This window comes from Cibotium barometz, chromosome 50, assembly GCF_041138505.1.
Source record: "Cibotium barometz isolate CiBa-2024 chromosome 50, ASM4113850v1, whole genome shotgun sequence".
NCBI lineage: Eukaryota > Viridiplantae > Streptophyta > Polypodiopsida > Cyatheales > Cibotiaceae > Cibotium > Cibotium barometz.
Genome location: NC_141095.1, coordinates 729,269 through 743,498, shown reverse-complemented (window position 1 = coordinate 743,498; position 14,230 = coordinate 729,269). Strand labels below are relative to the sequence as shown.

Genomic DNA, 14,230 nt, shown 5'->3' with positions numbered 1-14,230 from the left:
GAAAACCAAGGTCATGATTTTCCACACCTTAGGGCCGGTTCGGCGACAGGCGCACAGGCCATCTTCACACTAGCACGAGGATAGGTAGAGGCGGTAGACTCATATGTGTACTTGGGGATTACATTTGCGACTCCGCCAGGAAGATTTACTATGGCACAGGCAGCCAAGGAGAGACTCACACAAGGGTATGTAGCTCTGGCCATGCTAGAGAGACAATGTCACCAGGCACACTTCTAGGAGCCCCGCACGAAGGGGTGGTTGTTTGACACACTAGTCACCCCTCCTTTGATGTATGCTGCAGCAGTATGGGCACCTGGGCTCGCCACCTCCACATGTTCTCAGATAGAGAGGCCTCAGATTCTCATGCTCTCACGGATGATCCGCAACAAACCCTCTGTCCCACATGACATTGTCCGAGCGGAGTTTGTTGCACCTCCTATGCTAGTAGAGGGCCTCTTCCAGACGATCTGCTTCATACAGAGGATCAGAGATATGCCATCAGATCAACTCTCACATAGAGCTTTTGAGGCGTCCAAGAAGTTTACAGAGAGTGGAGATAGGAGATCATGGTATTCACAGATGATACAGTGGCTCACTCAGCATGGTCTCAGCATAGATCACCTGCCACATTTCCAGTATGATATACATGCACCACACATGCAGCTCTCTCACAGTGAGAGGAACAGAGTCCTTCGGCAGGATTTATGGCAACGATACACTCAGGAGACTTGGATTACACCCCGTCAGCCTCTACCGCCGAAGATGCTATACTACATAGATCAGTTTATGCATATCTCAACGCATGGATTCATTCAACGACCCGGATATATGGATGTGTACACGCCTCACAGTGCCCGAGTGGCGATTGGCCAGCTCAAAGTGTCATCACACCAACTTGAGATTGAGGCAAGTAGGGCAGCACATATCCCCAGAGCAGAGAGGATATGCAGACTATGCCAGAAGGAGGTTGAGAGTGAGGAGCATTATGTATGCAGATGCAAAGCATATAAGGTCATTAGAGAGAGATACACCACCATCTTCAGCGGACATCCCTCACTCCACAAGATCATGGAGTCCGCAGACCAACGCAGATTTGGCCAGTTCTTGCTAGAGACAGCACCACAGAGACAGTGCTACGGACTCATACCACAAGGAGAGGTGGGCAACAGCTCCAGCTCACTGTTTTCTTCCAGAGATCTATCCCAGTGCCTACCTTGACACAGGAGGGGGTTACACTTCAGCGCGCTGTGGACCTCTGAGCCAGACGGAGATCGAGAGCACCAGGCTACCAGATTCCCAGACTACATCAGAGGGAGATCACAGAGATACGGGCTCGACATCAACACCATATCCAAGAGCGGCTCGCTCAATTACACACAGTACTCCCTCGCTTTGCCCTCACCGACAATAACAGCAAATACATCACCCTCTGGTAGCAAATCTGTCAGGTCATCATAGCTGGCCACGAACGCGGGACCTGTGTGCTCATCGGACAACACTAGATGTGAAGGATGCTCGGGGGAGAGGAATGTCTGTATCCATGCATCTACTCATCCTTTCGAGGCACAATGTGACCAATCGCCATCCATACATGCTCCACAGAAGCATGCAAACCAACATGTGTAAATTGTGGGGGCCGCCATGCACGTGCTCCTAATGTGGAATGTAAGCCCAAGGTGCCAGGTATTCGTAGACTACGCAATGGGCGAGCCCAAGATCATGAGGGACTCACTGCCGAGTACATCTCGCATGCCCATGATACCCTAGCGCCCCTACTAGCCTACATGTTCAATAGAGCCCTTTGTGAAGGATTTCCACCCACTTGGTCCACCAACACCATCACCCCCATCCTCAAAGCCGGAGATCCACTTGATCCTTATAACTACAGGACGATCATGATTGGCCACACATTGGCCAAGCTCTATGGATTAGTGCTAGAAGCGGAGCTCAATTCATTTGCAGAGAACCAGGGATGCAGAGCCTCAGGACAGGCTGGCTTTCGGAGGAGCTACTCTACCCTTGACCACATCTTCACCCTCCGTGCCTTCATCGAGGAGGGTAGAGCACGACACCAGAGGATTTACTGCTACTTTGTGGATTTCCGCAAAGCTTTTGATACTGTACCCCGAGCCCGCCTCTTACGCCGTCTATAGGAGATCAGAGTCCCATCTGACATGGTTTGGAGCATCATCGCCCTCTATGAGTCCATCACCGGACGAGTGAGAGTCCCAGGAGGTACATCACAGGAGATTTCCAACACCATTGGGGTGAAACAAGGCTGCCCTCTTATCACCCACTCTTTTCGGCCTCTACATTGATGAGATCTCGAGCTTCATTGATGGATTAGGCGGGGCTAGTCCCACACTGGCAGGCATATTGATCCCCATACTATTTATGCATATTACATCGTCCTCCTCTCAGACTCAGCCGAAGGGCTTCAGAGACAGTTGGATGCCTTACATGACTTTTGCACTCAATGGGACCTCTCCGTTAACCTTGGTAAAACCAAGGTAATGGTCTTCAATACCTCTCGCCCAGTCACATCCAGATTGAGCTTCACATATAGAGGGGATCCTGTGGAGATTGTCTCATCCTATGTCTACCTTAGTGTCACTTTCAATGGCCAACGCTTTACCATGCTTCCCTCAGCACATGCCAGAATGACCCGGGGATATGCAACCTTGAGCTTACTTGAGCGGCAGTGCTTCCAAGCACATTATTCCGGGAGCCCAGGACAAAGGGCTAGCTTTTTGACACCCTCATCACACCAGAATTGATGTATGGAGCAGCTTTTTGGGGGGCAGATTTATCCGATGAGGATTGGCAGCGAGTTCAGAGGCCCCAGGTCATGATGTTTTCCCGTATGATCCGCAGCAAACCATCAGTCCCACACCAGATTATCCAGGCAGAGTTTGCTGCAGCCCCGATGGTAGTGGAGGCACTCTTCCAGACAGTCACGTACCTTCATCGCATCAGTCACATGGATCCCCATAGGTACCCGAGGCTTGCCCTGGAGTCCTCCAGACAGCTAGCAGTCGAGGGGCACTCTAGAGTATGGTATGCACTGGTTTCCACTTGGTTCTCAATATACGGGCTCTCCATGGACCGCCTACCCCCCCTTCAGTACAGTTTGGACTCCCCTTTTTTCCGGCTGTCTCACGAGGATACCAACCGGGTTATCCGGTCAAATCTTCTCAGCCTCTACACACATTGCACATGGATCACACCCCCGGAGCTCCCCACAAGTATGCACTTTTACAGAGACCACTTCCTCACACTCACTGAGGATGGATTCATCCAGCAGCAGCCGGGCTACTTGAGTGTTTACATGTCCCATGCCATGCGGATTGCGATTGGCCAGAGACGGGTTTCTTCCCATTGCCTCAAAGTGGAGACAGGTAGAGCTAAGCGCATCTTCAGAGCCGGGAAGCTCGTACGAACACCCAGAGAGGAGAGGATCTGCCGACTATGCCACACAGAGGTTGAGACGCACGAGCATTACATATGCCGCTGCCCAGTATACTATGAGATCCGCAGGAGGTTTCACTGTCTATTTCGTGAGGGATTCGGTCCACTCTCCAAGATCATTGACTTCCTGGACCAACGTTACCTGGGTCTCTTCCTGCTTGAGCTCCGCAAACACAGGGACACCTTCTTGAGACACAGGCCCCAACCACCCCGCCCCCTCCCTCAACAGCCAACCATCACAAGTTTCTTCCGGTCCCAGGAGGTGGAGAACACCGACATAGTGGATCTTGTGGACCCTCCACGAGCTGCTCTCAGCCTACCTCGCCCAAGAGGAGTTACCTCGGACCGAACCTCTACACTCCAGAGTGCCCGACGCCCTCGACCCCCCCGTCGGCCACGATCACCTCATCAGCTCCAGATCCAGGACATGCTCCACCACCATCGAGCTACCTTTCCACGTGACATAGCTGAGGGAGACCTCTCGGCCATACTCTCGTCAACCCCATGCTTGACATTTTGGAGAGTGGTATACTTGGAGCTAATGTTGCTCCCATGTTTTTATGTTCTTAGTATTCCATGACGAGTTTCCATGGACAGTTTTGTATCACCCCAGTGAGAGAGCTATATTTATGTTTTCATTCTGTTTTATTTTCCATTCCATGATGAGATATGCCATGGACATTATTGTACCACTTTGGTCTCATAGGCCCATTGGGTCTTTAGTAGACGCTTAATATATCTTTCTTTCTTTCTTTCTCTCTCTCTCACCCCGCCATTTCAGATCTGCAATCTCTCTCTCTCTCTCTCTCTCTCTCTCTCTCTCTCTCTCGCTTCTTCCATGGCTTCCCCCTTGCGCAACCCGACGAAGGCGACCTTTATGGTCACAAACAAGAGGATAACAAATGTGGAAAAGGAGATGAAGGAATGGAAGGCGGAGATGGAGGGATGGTGGAAGGAGAGAGCCAACTTTCTCCAAATGGTATTCAATGAGGGTAAGCGGTGGAAAGAGGAGAAGGAGGACCTCATAGCAGAAGTCAAAGGCCTTCACGGGGAAGTCAACACGCTCAAAGGTATAATTTCAGCTCTTTAGAGGGAGCTTGCAGAGGCTAAGGCACATGGTGGACTTGAAGAAGGTGAAATTCAGCCATCCATGATAGAAGAGCTCAAGGTTATCAAGGAACAAGTACGGGCAATTAAGGAAGAAGAGAAGCAACACGAAGCAAAGACTTCTTCATGGGTGGAAGTCATCACCAAGACTCAAAGGAAGATGGATGAAGCGGAGAAGTGGATAGAGGTCGCCAAGAAGGGTAAAGGTAAGGAGATAACAACCCCTACACCTACAATCATTAACATGACTTTGGAAGGGAAACAACAAAGACGTACACGTGCTTTGCATGTGAGGATTACCGGCCTTAAAGACGGGGATAAAGTTGAAGAGGAGGTGAAAGAGCTTATGGTGTTGATGGGGATTGACAGTCCGGCACACGCAAAAAGCCTGGAGAGTGAGCAAAAAAAGCGGAGGCAACGGGGAAACATCAAAGGAAACAGCTCTCATACTTCGCTCCCCCTCTATTGAGGCGAAGAAGGGAGTTCTTGAAGAGGCGACCCACTTTAAAGAATACAGGCATTTTTCTTGGTATTATTCGAGCAGAGCTGGCGGCTGCCCCTCTGGTGATTGAGGCTCTTACGAGATCAGTCTCCTACATACATGGCTTGTGGGATCTCCCCCGAGACAGATATGCACGCCTCGCCCTTGAGTCCTCCCGACAGTTAGCTTTACAGGGAGACACGGCTTGTTGGTATGGACAAATGACATCTTGGTTCCAGGCACATGGTTTTAGCATGGACAGATTGCCTCCCTTCCAATATTCTCTAGAGGCACCCTCTCTCACTCTCACACGGACAAAGATTACCAGACTCATCCGTCAGGATTTAGTTCAGCTGGACATTAGGAGGACATGGATACAGCCGACTGAGGAGCTGGGCACGAAGATGGCTTTCTACAGAGAGCATTTTCTTCAGCTCACAGCAGATGGTTTTGTGATCAGACCCAATTACATGGATGTACACTTGTCTCATGCAGTACGATGTGCTATTGGTCAGATTCGCACATCCTCACACTAGCTTGAGATTGAGATTGGCCGATATAGAGGTATACCAACTGAGGCCAGGATATGTCGAGTATGTCATGGGGAGCCAGAGACAGAGCTGCATTATATATGCCATTGCACTGCATACTATGAGATACGTGGTCGTTTCCACTGTTTATTCAGAGAGGGTTTTGGACCACTTTCCAAAGTCATGGGGCACTAGGACAAGAGGTGTTTGGGATTGTTCTTGCTTGAGCTGCGGAGATATAGAGATAGCCTGCTTAGGCGCACAGAGAGCTAGACTCAGAGGCACATTAGAGACTTCTTTAGTCCAGCCATCACTGCGCCAGATGGACCACAGCAGCAGCAGGACATGGATACCGCCCACACCAGCGGTACACTGATTGATCGTGCGATTGAGCTTGGGTGGTCCAGACGCCCACGACTACGAAGAAGGGCATCCCAACATAGACGGAGGTTGCAGCGGTGGATTCGGATTCTTCTTGCGAGACATGCGGGACACCCAGTCAGGGTGCTGACCACAGAGGATATTGAGGAGATCCACCAGCGTCCGATGCGGCACATATTATGAGATGGAGGCACCTCCATAGTGTAGGCCCCCCGTGCCACATGATATTGTATCCTCTCACTGTACTCCACTCACCTCCATAGCGTACCCCCCCCCCTCACTATATTCACACCCTATAAGGGTTTATGTTTACCTTCCAGTTCCAGTTTCATTTTCTAGGTGCCAGTAGTATCATCTTTATTTTTCATTTTCTGGTTTTTTATCCAGACATTGTATCAGATCCACCATGATGTAACTTTTTGGTCTCATAGGTCATTATGGCCTTTTGAAGACGTTAATATAACATTTCATTTCATTTCATTTCTCATCCACTAAATAGCATGGATATCTTCGATCCCCCATAGCTGTTGCTTCAATTATGTGCTAACCCTAATTCCAACAGTTAGGGTTCTCTCACCCACGATGGGCAACCATAGGTGAAAGGAAAGTTGTTTGAGTATATACCGAGAAGTAGAATTCTCGATAGTTTCTTGATTTGTATGGGCTCGTAATGCCTTAGTTGAACAACTTGGACCAAAATTCTCCTTGATTACTCGGACTCGTGGTAGAACAATTTGAAGGAGTAGATCCAGACCATTGCAAGGGTGATCTGAGAGAGGGGACCCAAGAGTGGTTGATCTCTTGGAAGGTTCAAATGGAGAGACACACCTTGGAGACATAGACCTTGGTGTCACATCTGGTACATGATATTTGATAAATTATTGTTCTGGATATTTGAGTGGATCTAGTTGTAGATGGGTGATTTCCTTTTGGGTAAAATCCCCAACCTATAGAGACAAATTTAGTGTAGACCATTGACCCAGCTGACCATAGAATCTTAACCTTGAATGAACTTTTGGATGCAGATATACTTTGGTGTTTATTCTGTGACCCATGTGTTGCAAAGTGGGAACCCACGTCTTTTGTGGGGATCCTAGTGATCGAAGGATACTTGGTGTGAACCAAGAGAGGATGTATCGATAGCATGACTTCGATAGTGCTATGTATACTATGCACTTATCTAATCTCATTTTGCCGACGGAGTTCCTTTGTGCATCCAGGAATAACATTGGTTAGTCATGGATAGATAGATGCCAATCAGGAAGCCCCGACAAAGGAAGTTTGTCAGGCCTTTGCTTCAATTGCAATCCGTGTGTGTCACAACCGAGTGTTAGTCACTAGATTTGTGACTACTTGTAATTACTTATTATATTCCTTCACGATCATTGAGCTTACCTGTTTTGAGTTACCAACAGTAACCATAGATCATGTATTTGATCGAGCGCATTTCTTGGATGTAGTGCACAAGATCTCATGGGACGACTTATTCACTCATCTTTTGACATAGTTTCCAAGCTTTAAGCTAGGGATTCATTGTAGCTTCATGTTGGTAGTTATTTTTTATGAGTTTTGACTCATGAGGGAAGCATGTCTTGACTTTTGTCGAGAAGATTATACACATGAGGTTTCTCTGTGTCCATGGATAACTTATTATTGTCAACATGGTGAGGATGGGCCATTGTGCCATATTTTCCTTGAGATGCACTAGGTTTACTGGTGATTATACTTCTACTTTTACAATGTGTAGATTTGGGTTCTCAAAAGTAGAGATCCCTTTATAGATCTACCCAAGGGAGACAATGGACATGATGTGCACATGTGTGATATACACAGCATTTATGGTATGACCTATACTTGATTTTCTAGATGCCTTTGGCTCACATACATACTCTAGCCTAGGCTCATGGCATTTTTTGTGGAGCTCTTGCATGCTATAATGGTAGCAAGTTTCCTTAGGACGCATTTTGGATGTACCTTTGTTTCGTCTCAGATTTCGAGATGAGCTCTCCGAGGTAGCTCTCCCTCCTCAATGATGTGTTAATGCGTGTGCATGGCATCTAATAAAGAGGCATTCCAGGTCATTAATAAGGAGATAGCATAGTGAGGTGGCATGCCATGTCATCAATGATGAGGTAGCATAGTGAGATGTCATAGTGACGTGGCATGCCATGACATTAACGATGAGGTGGCATATAATGAAGTGGCACATTGTGGTTGGATGCATGCTATGTGTTCACATGGGCACATGCATGGACACTTTAGGGATCTCCACCTGGGCTTGGTACATTACCTAACCTAGGTTACCAAGCCTAGTTAGGCTTGGAAGGGAAAAGATAGGGTTCTTGGATAGAACTTGATTATCCGGCGTTCTTGGATAGAACTTGATTATCCGGCAGAGAGGGCCTAGGCATCATCAACCCAACCATTCAGAGTTGTGCCCTGTTGGACAAGTTGATTGTTAAAGGACTTCTTCCAGGCGGTGAGCCATGGAAGGAATTCCTCTTGGCCAGGATTTCAGCCTGTACACTGAGCCTGGAGGACCCTTGGCCACAGAACACTAGATGGATTTTTACGGAGATGCGGGCCTGTGGCTTTAGCCCATCTTTTGAGGAAAGATTTGCTTCCAGCCTATTACGAGCTTGGGATCACGTCAAGCCGGCTCTCCAGCACTTAGTTCCGGTAGCCTCCGAAGAGGTCTTCAACAACCCTTGATTTGGAACCCCCTGATCTGTTTACCTAGTGGCCCCATGCTCGGGGCTCGGCCTCATGTATCTTGGGGAGTGTTGAGCACGGGACAAGCTAGGTCCCTTGGAGATTGGCTTGCATCAAGACAACTTCCACTAGTGACTCAGGAGAGAGGCCTGACTGGGATCCAAGGAAGAGACAGACTCAGCCTCAAGATCAACTCTGCCATTCTTCCAAAGTGGCTTACCCCTATCCCTGACCCTATTCCCCCACAATGGAGGTCTTCAACAGCCCTTGATTTGGAACCCCCTGATCTGTTTACCTATTGGCGGGGCTCTGCCTCATGTATCTTGGGGAGTGTTGACCATAGGACAAGCTAGGTCCCTTGCAGATTGGCTTGCATCAAGACAACTTCCGCTAGTGGCTCGGGAGAGTGGCCTGACTGGGATCCGGGGAAGAGACAAACTCAGCCTCGAGATCGACTCTGCCATTCCTCCAGAGTGGCTAACCCCTATCCCTGACCCTATTCCCCCACAATGGAGGTCTTCGACAGCCCTTGATTTGGAACCCCCTGATCTGTTTACCTAGTAGCCCCATGCTCGGGGCTCGGCCTCATGTATCTTGGGGAGTGTTGAGCACCGGACAGGCTAGGTCCCTTGGAGATTGGCTTGCATCAAGACAACTTCCGCTAGTGGCTCAAGACAGAGGCCTGACTGGGATCCGGGGAAGAGACAGACTCAGCTCGAGATCGACTCTGCCATTCCTCCAGAGTGGCTGACCCCTATCCCTGACCCTATTCCCCCACAATGGTTGGGAGTGTTTACCAAGCACGATATTCTCCTAGAAGTTCATGGCACGGATGAGAGCTCCGCCTTGCTCACTTTTTCGATTGGACCTCAAGGTAGATTAGAGAGATCAGAGTCCCCCTTGGAGGACTTCAGTGAATGCACGTTGTAGAGGGTGAGGATGATCAGATTCCATGCATATGAGTGGCACATTGGCCCACCTCCGACCAAGGTGGCCAAGGAGAGATTCTGGCGTTTATGGATCTGGGAGAGCAGATCCACCCACTCCCCCCGACCTTCAGGCGGATGCATAAGCCCAACTGAGAGGAGTGACATTAGATAGAGCCACCGAGCTATGCAAAGCCCAACGCCCCCGACATAGTAGCCGCCACCCACGCTCACAACACCTCAGGAGGATCAGAACCATCATTTCCCACAACCAGAGGACTTTCTCCCGCCCTGTCAGCCTCACTACATTGGGTACCATGTTGCAACGCCATATGCGAGATATTCTTGGCTTTGTTTCTTTCACGGATATTTTCTTTTAGTTTTACTTTCAGTAACATGATGATGTATTCCATGGACATGATGTAACATTTTGGTCTCATAGGTCATTTTGATGTGTATGATGCTTACCTTTGTTGCTGGAGTTTTCCTCCCAGATGTTATCCATTAGGAGCTCCTAGTATCGTACTTTTCCTCATAGTTGTTTCAGTTTCAGTTAGTTGTTTAGTTGTTTTTAGCTTTTCTTCCATAGACATTGTATCAGATCCACCAATTGTTGTAACCTTTTTGGTCTCATAGGTCATTTTGGCCTTCTAAAGACGTTAATATATCATTTCATTTCATTTCTCTCTCTCTCTCTCTCTCTCTCTCTCTCTCTCTCTCTCTCTCTCTCTCTCTCTCTCTCTCTCTCTCTCTCTCTCTCTCTAGTGACATCATAGTGACATCAGCTATGCTTTATGGAGTGCAAATATGGGGACCTTCAGTGGGCCATCATAGCGCAGGCGGGTGGAGAGGTATGGAGAGGCCTTTGGTATCTATGATTACTAGGATTATAAGAGCCAAGGCCGTGGTACCTCATGAGATTATTCGAGCAGAGCTGGCGGCTGCCCCTCTGGTGATTGAGGCTCTTACGAGATCAGTCTCCTACATACATGGCTTGTGGGATCTCCCCCGAGACAAATATGCACGCCTCGCCCTGGAGTCCTCCCGACAGTTAGCTTTACAGGGAGACACGGCTTGTTGGTATGGACAGATGACATCTTGGTTCCAGGCACATGGTTTTAGCATGGACAGATTGCCTCCCTTCCAATATTCTCTGGAGGCACCCTCTCTCACTCTCACACGGACAGAGATTACCAGACTCATCCGTCAGGATTTAGTTCAGCTGGACATTAGGAGGACATGGATACAGCCGACTGAGGAGCTGGGCACGAAGATGGCTTTCTACAGAGAGCATTTTCTTCAGCTCACAGCAGATGGTTTTGTGATCAGACCCAGTTACATGGATGTACACTTGTCTCATGCAGTACGATGTGCTATTGGTCAGATTCGCACATCCTCACACCAGCTTGAGATTGAGATTGGCCGATATAGAGGTATACCAGCTGAGGCCAGGATATGCCGAGTATGCCATGGGGAGCCAGAGACAGAGCTGCATTATATATGCCATTGTACTGCATACTATGAGATACGTGGTCGTTTCCACTGTTTATTCAGAGAGGGTTTTGGACCACTTTCCAGAGTCATGGGGTACCAGGACCAGAGGTGTTTGGGATTGTTCTTGCTTGAGCTGCGGAGACATAGAGATAGCCTGCTTAGGCACACAGAGAGCCAGACTCAGAGGCACATTACAGATTTCTTTAGTCCAGCCATCACTGTGCCAGATGGACCACAACAGCAGCAGGACATGGATACCGCCCACACCAGGGGTACACTGATTGATCATGCGATTGAGCTTGGGTGGTCCAGACGCCCACGACTACGGAGGGGGGCATCCCAGCATAGACGGAGGTTGCAGCGGCAGATTCGGATTATTCTTGCGAGGCATGCGGGACACCCAGTCAGGGTGCTGACCACAGAGGATATTGAGGAGATCCGCCAGTGTCCGATGCGGCACATACTATGAGATGGAGGCACCTCCATAGTGTACCCCTCCGTCCCACATGATATTGTATCCCTTCACTATATTCCACTCACCTCCATAGCGTACCCCCCCCCTCTCGCTATATTCCAGTTCCAGTTTCATTTTCTAGGTACCAGTAGTATCATCTTTATTTTTCATTTTTCTGGGTTTTTTTATCCAGACATTGTATCAGATCCACCATGATGTAACTTTTGGTCTCATAGGTCATTATGGCCTTTTGAAGACGTTAATATAACATTTCATTTCATTTCATTTCTCTCTCTCCCAGTATAGACGGAGGTTGCAGCGGCAGATTCGGATTATTCTTGCGAGGCATGCGGGACACCCAGTCAGGGTGCTGACCACAAAGGATATTGAGGAGATCCGCCAGTGTCCGATGCGGCACATATTATGAGATGGAGGCACCTCCATAGTGTACCCCTCCGTCCCACATGATATTGTATCCTCTCACTATATTCCACTCACCTCCATAGCATACCCCCCCTCGCTATATTCCAGTTCCAGTTTCATTTTCTAGGTGCCAGTAGTATCATCTTTATTTTTCATTTTCTGGGTTTTTTTATCCAGACATTGTATCAGATCCACCATGATATAACTTTTGGTCTCATAGGTCATTATGGCCTTTTGAAGATGTTAATATAACATTTCATTTCATTTCTCTCTCTCTCTCTCTCGGAGGAACTACGGTGGAGGTGGTGAAGAAGCACAAACCCCCACATAGCATCATACATGAGACTCTCGAGGAGCAGAAACGCAGGACGGATAGGCCCCTCCATGTGCAAGTGCAGGGGCTACAGGCGGGGGCTTCCCCCAAGGAGGATGCCATGACGCTTTGCCAGATGATAGGAGTGGACGGGATAACCCCCACCTTTGTAGATACATGGAGGGTAGGCAAGGATATGACACAAGAGCGGGCCCTCATCATTAGATTCCTTGATGCCACCAACAAACATGCCATCTTAGATAGACGTGTTTCCCTCAAGGGCACACAGGTGTACATGGGAGATGATCTCACCCCAGCACAGGCGGCACAACGGCATGAGGCGATGGTGACAGTTCATGAGGCCCATAGAGCAAGCAAGTGGGCTATCTACAAAGATGGTAGGGTCATTATCATTGAGCGCCGTCCCAAATAGGGACACGGTGTCTATGAGACCAGACACTTGAGGTTACAGAGCCAATAGTCATTACATTACAAGAAAATACTGAATAAAATAATCTTTTCCAGCTTTAGTTAGAAACCAATAAAAGAAGAATAAAACTATTTCGATAACCAATCTCGACGATCAACATGCAAACCTCTTTGAGTTGAATTTAACATACTTGCAAAAGAAGTGTGCAATCATTGCCCCTTGCAACCACCCGAGAAACAGTTCGCAGGGGATCCAAAAATTGAACCGTTAATGTTCTGCAAAAAAACAACCCACACATGCACTATAAATTCAACCAAAGAATGGAAATAGAGCTTTAACATTGTCCATAAGCAAGCACATTGAAATCGATCTTTAACATTGTCCATAAGCAAGCACATTGAAATCGATCTTTAACATTGTCCATAAGCTAGCACATTGAAAAAATTCATCAAAGCTAGCACATAGTTAAAATTATGAAAATCAAATTTTAGTATTTATGGGGCAGTTTGGTATATTGTAGGTTTAATTATGATGGATTGCATGAAAATTGGGCTCAAGTGTTTTTCTTAAAGGTCGTAAGGTCACATGGCCAAGGTTACATGAAAAACCTTAGAAGCTTCAAGGTCCCACCATGTATGTGGTTGTTTTAGGAAAGGAAAGGGAGACTGTTTTTTCCCAAGGCTAACCAAGGTTGAGACCTTCAAGTTAGGTTAACCATAGCCTAGGGGTAAGGCATCTTAGGTGGGGGTAAGTAGCTATTATGAGACGTGCTATATTTGGCTCTTAGTTTATTGAAGGCCTATATAAGTGACTTTATGAGTCATTTTGGGGGAGAGTTCCTCCAACCTGGACTTGCGGCCTTGAGACTACTCCATGCTAGCATCCAATGGGTGTGATGCTACTATCCCACTGTGGTCGGGGGTGAGCCTAAATGGCTCTATGGTTGGGTGGTTAGTTAGATGCTTGAGTCTTTATGTATTTTTTCTATTTGTTTATGCTTAATCGCAGGGTCTATTAAGCTGGGGGCTTGACATTGGTATCAGAGCTAGACCTGCTGGAATTAAGGGGAGGGGAACACTCCGGGAGGAAAGAAGAAAATACATCGCGCGGATCTTCCAGGTTCTAATCTGTGGGCTGATTTTTGTCTTCCAAGGGCCGGTGGTATGGGGCACTTTGGGTGGAGGATGGAGCAGAGTTAGAGGTGAATGAGGAAGACGCTGTGGTTAGATGTGCGTAGACAGTTCTTGGAATCGATGCATATCTATGGAAAAAGAAAGAGCTTTTGTCACATTTGGGTGTGCTTTCCCTGACAGTCCTCATATTTATGTGTTTAGAGGTGAAACCGTAAGTCTGAGTCATGTTAATGCTTAAGAGAGTTTGTGACTGTTTGCTGAAACAAACAGAGAGCTGGTCGAGTTCTGGAGAAGGCTATAACTTGTGTGCCTCTTAGTTGTGTTGGGTGTTTATGCTTTTTGGGACTCTTCTGCATGCTTTCCCTGTATACAGCTGTG

The 14,230-nt window shown here is 47.9% G+C and overlaps 1 protein-coding gene and 1 pseudogene across 6 annotated transcripts in view; one reads left to right on the top strand and one right to left on the bottom strand.

The window, feature by feature from the left end:
• CLUB (TRAPP II complex TRAPPC10/CLUB) overlaps window positions 1-14,230 on the bottom strand; it is a 100,167-nt gene that overhangs the window by 29,466 nt on the left and 56,471 nt on the right. For all 6 annotated transcript variants that reach the window (XM_086786761.1, XM_086786763.1, XM_086786765.1 and 3 more), the window contains exon 16: window positions 12,910-12,994. In XM_086786761.1, the coding sequence (XP_086642887.1) occupies window positions 12,910-12,994 (85 nt within the window). The remainder of the gene's footprint in view (window positions 1-12,909; window positions 12,995-14,230) is intronic.
• LOC147609698 (uncharacterized) lies at window positions 151-1,250 on the top strand (annotated as a pseudogene).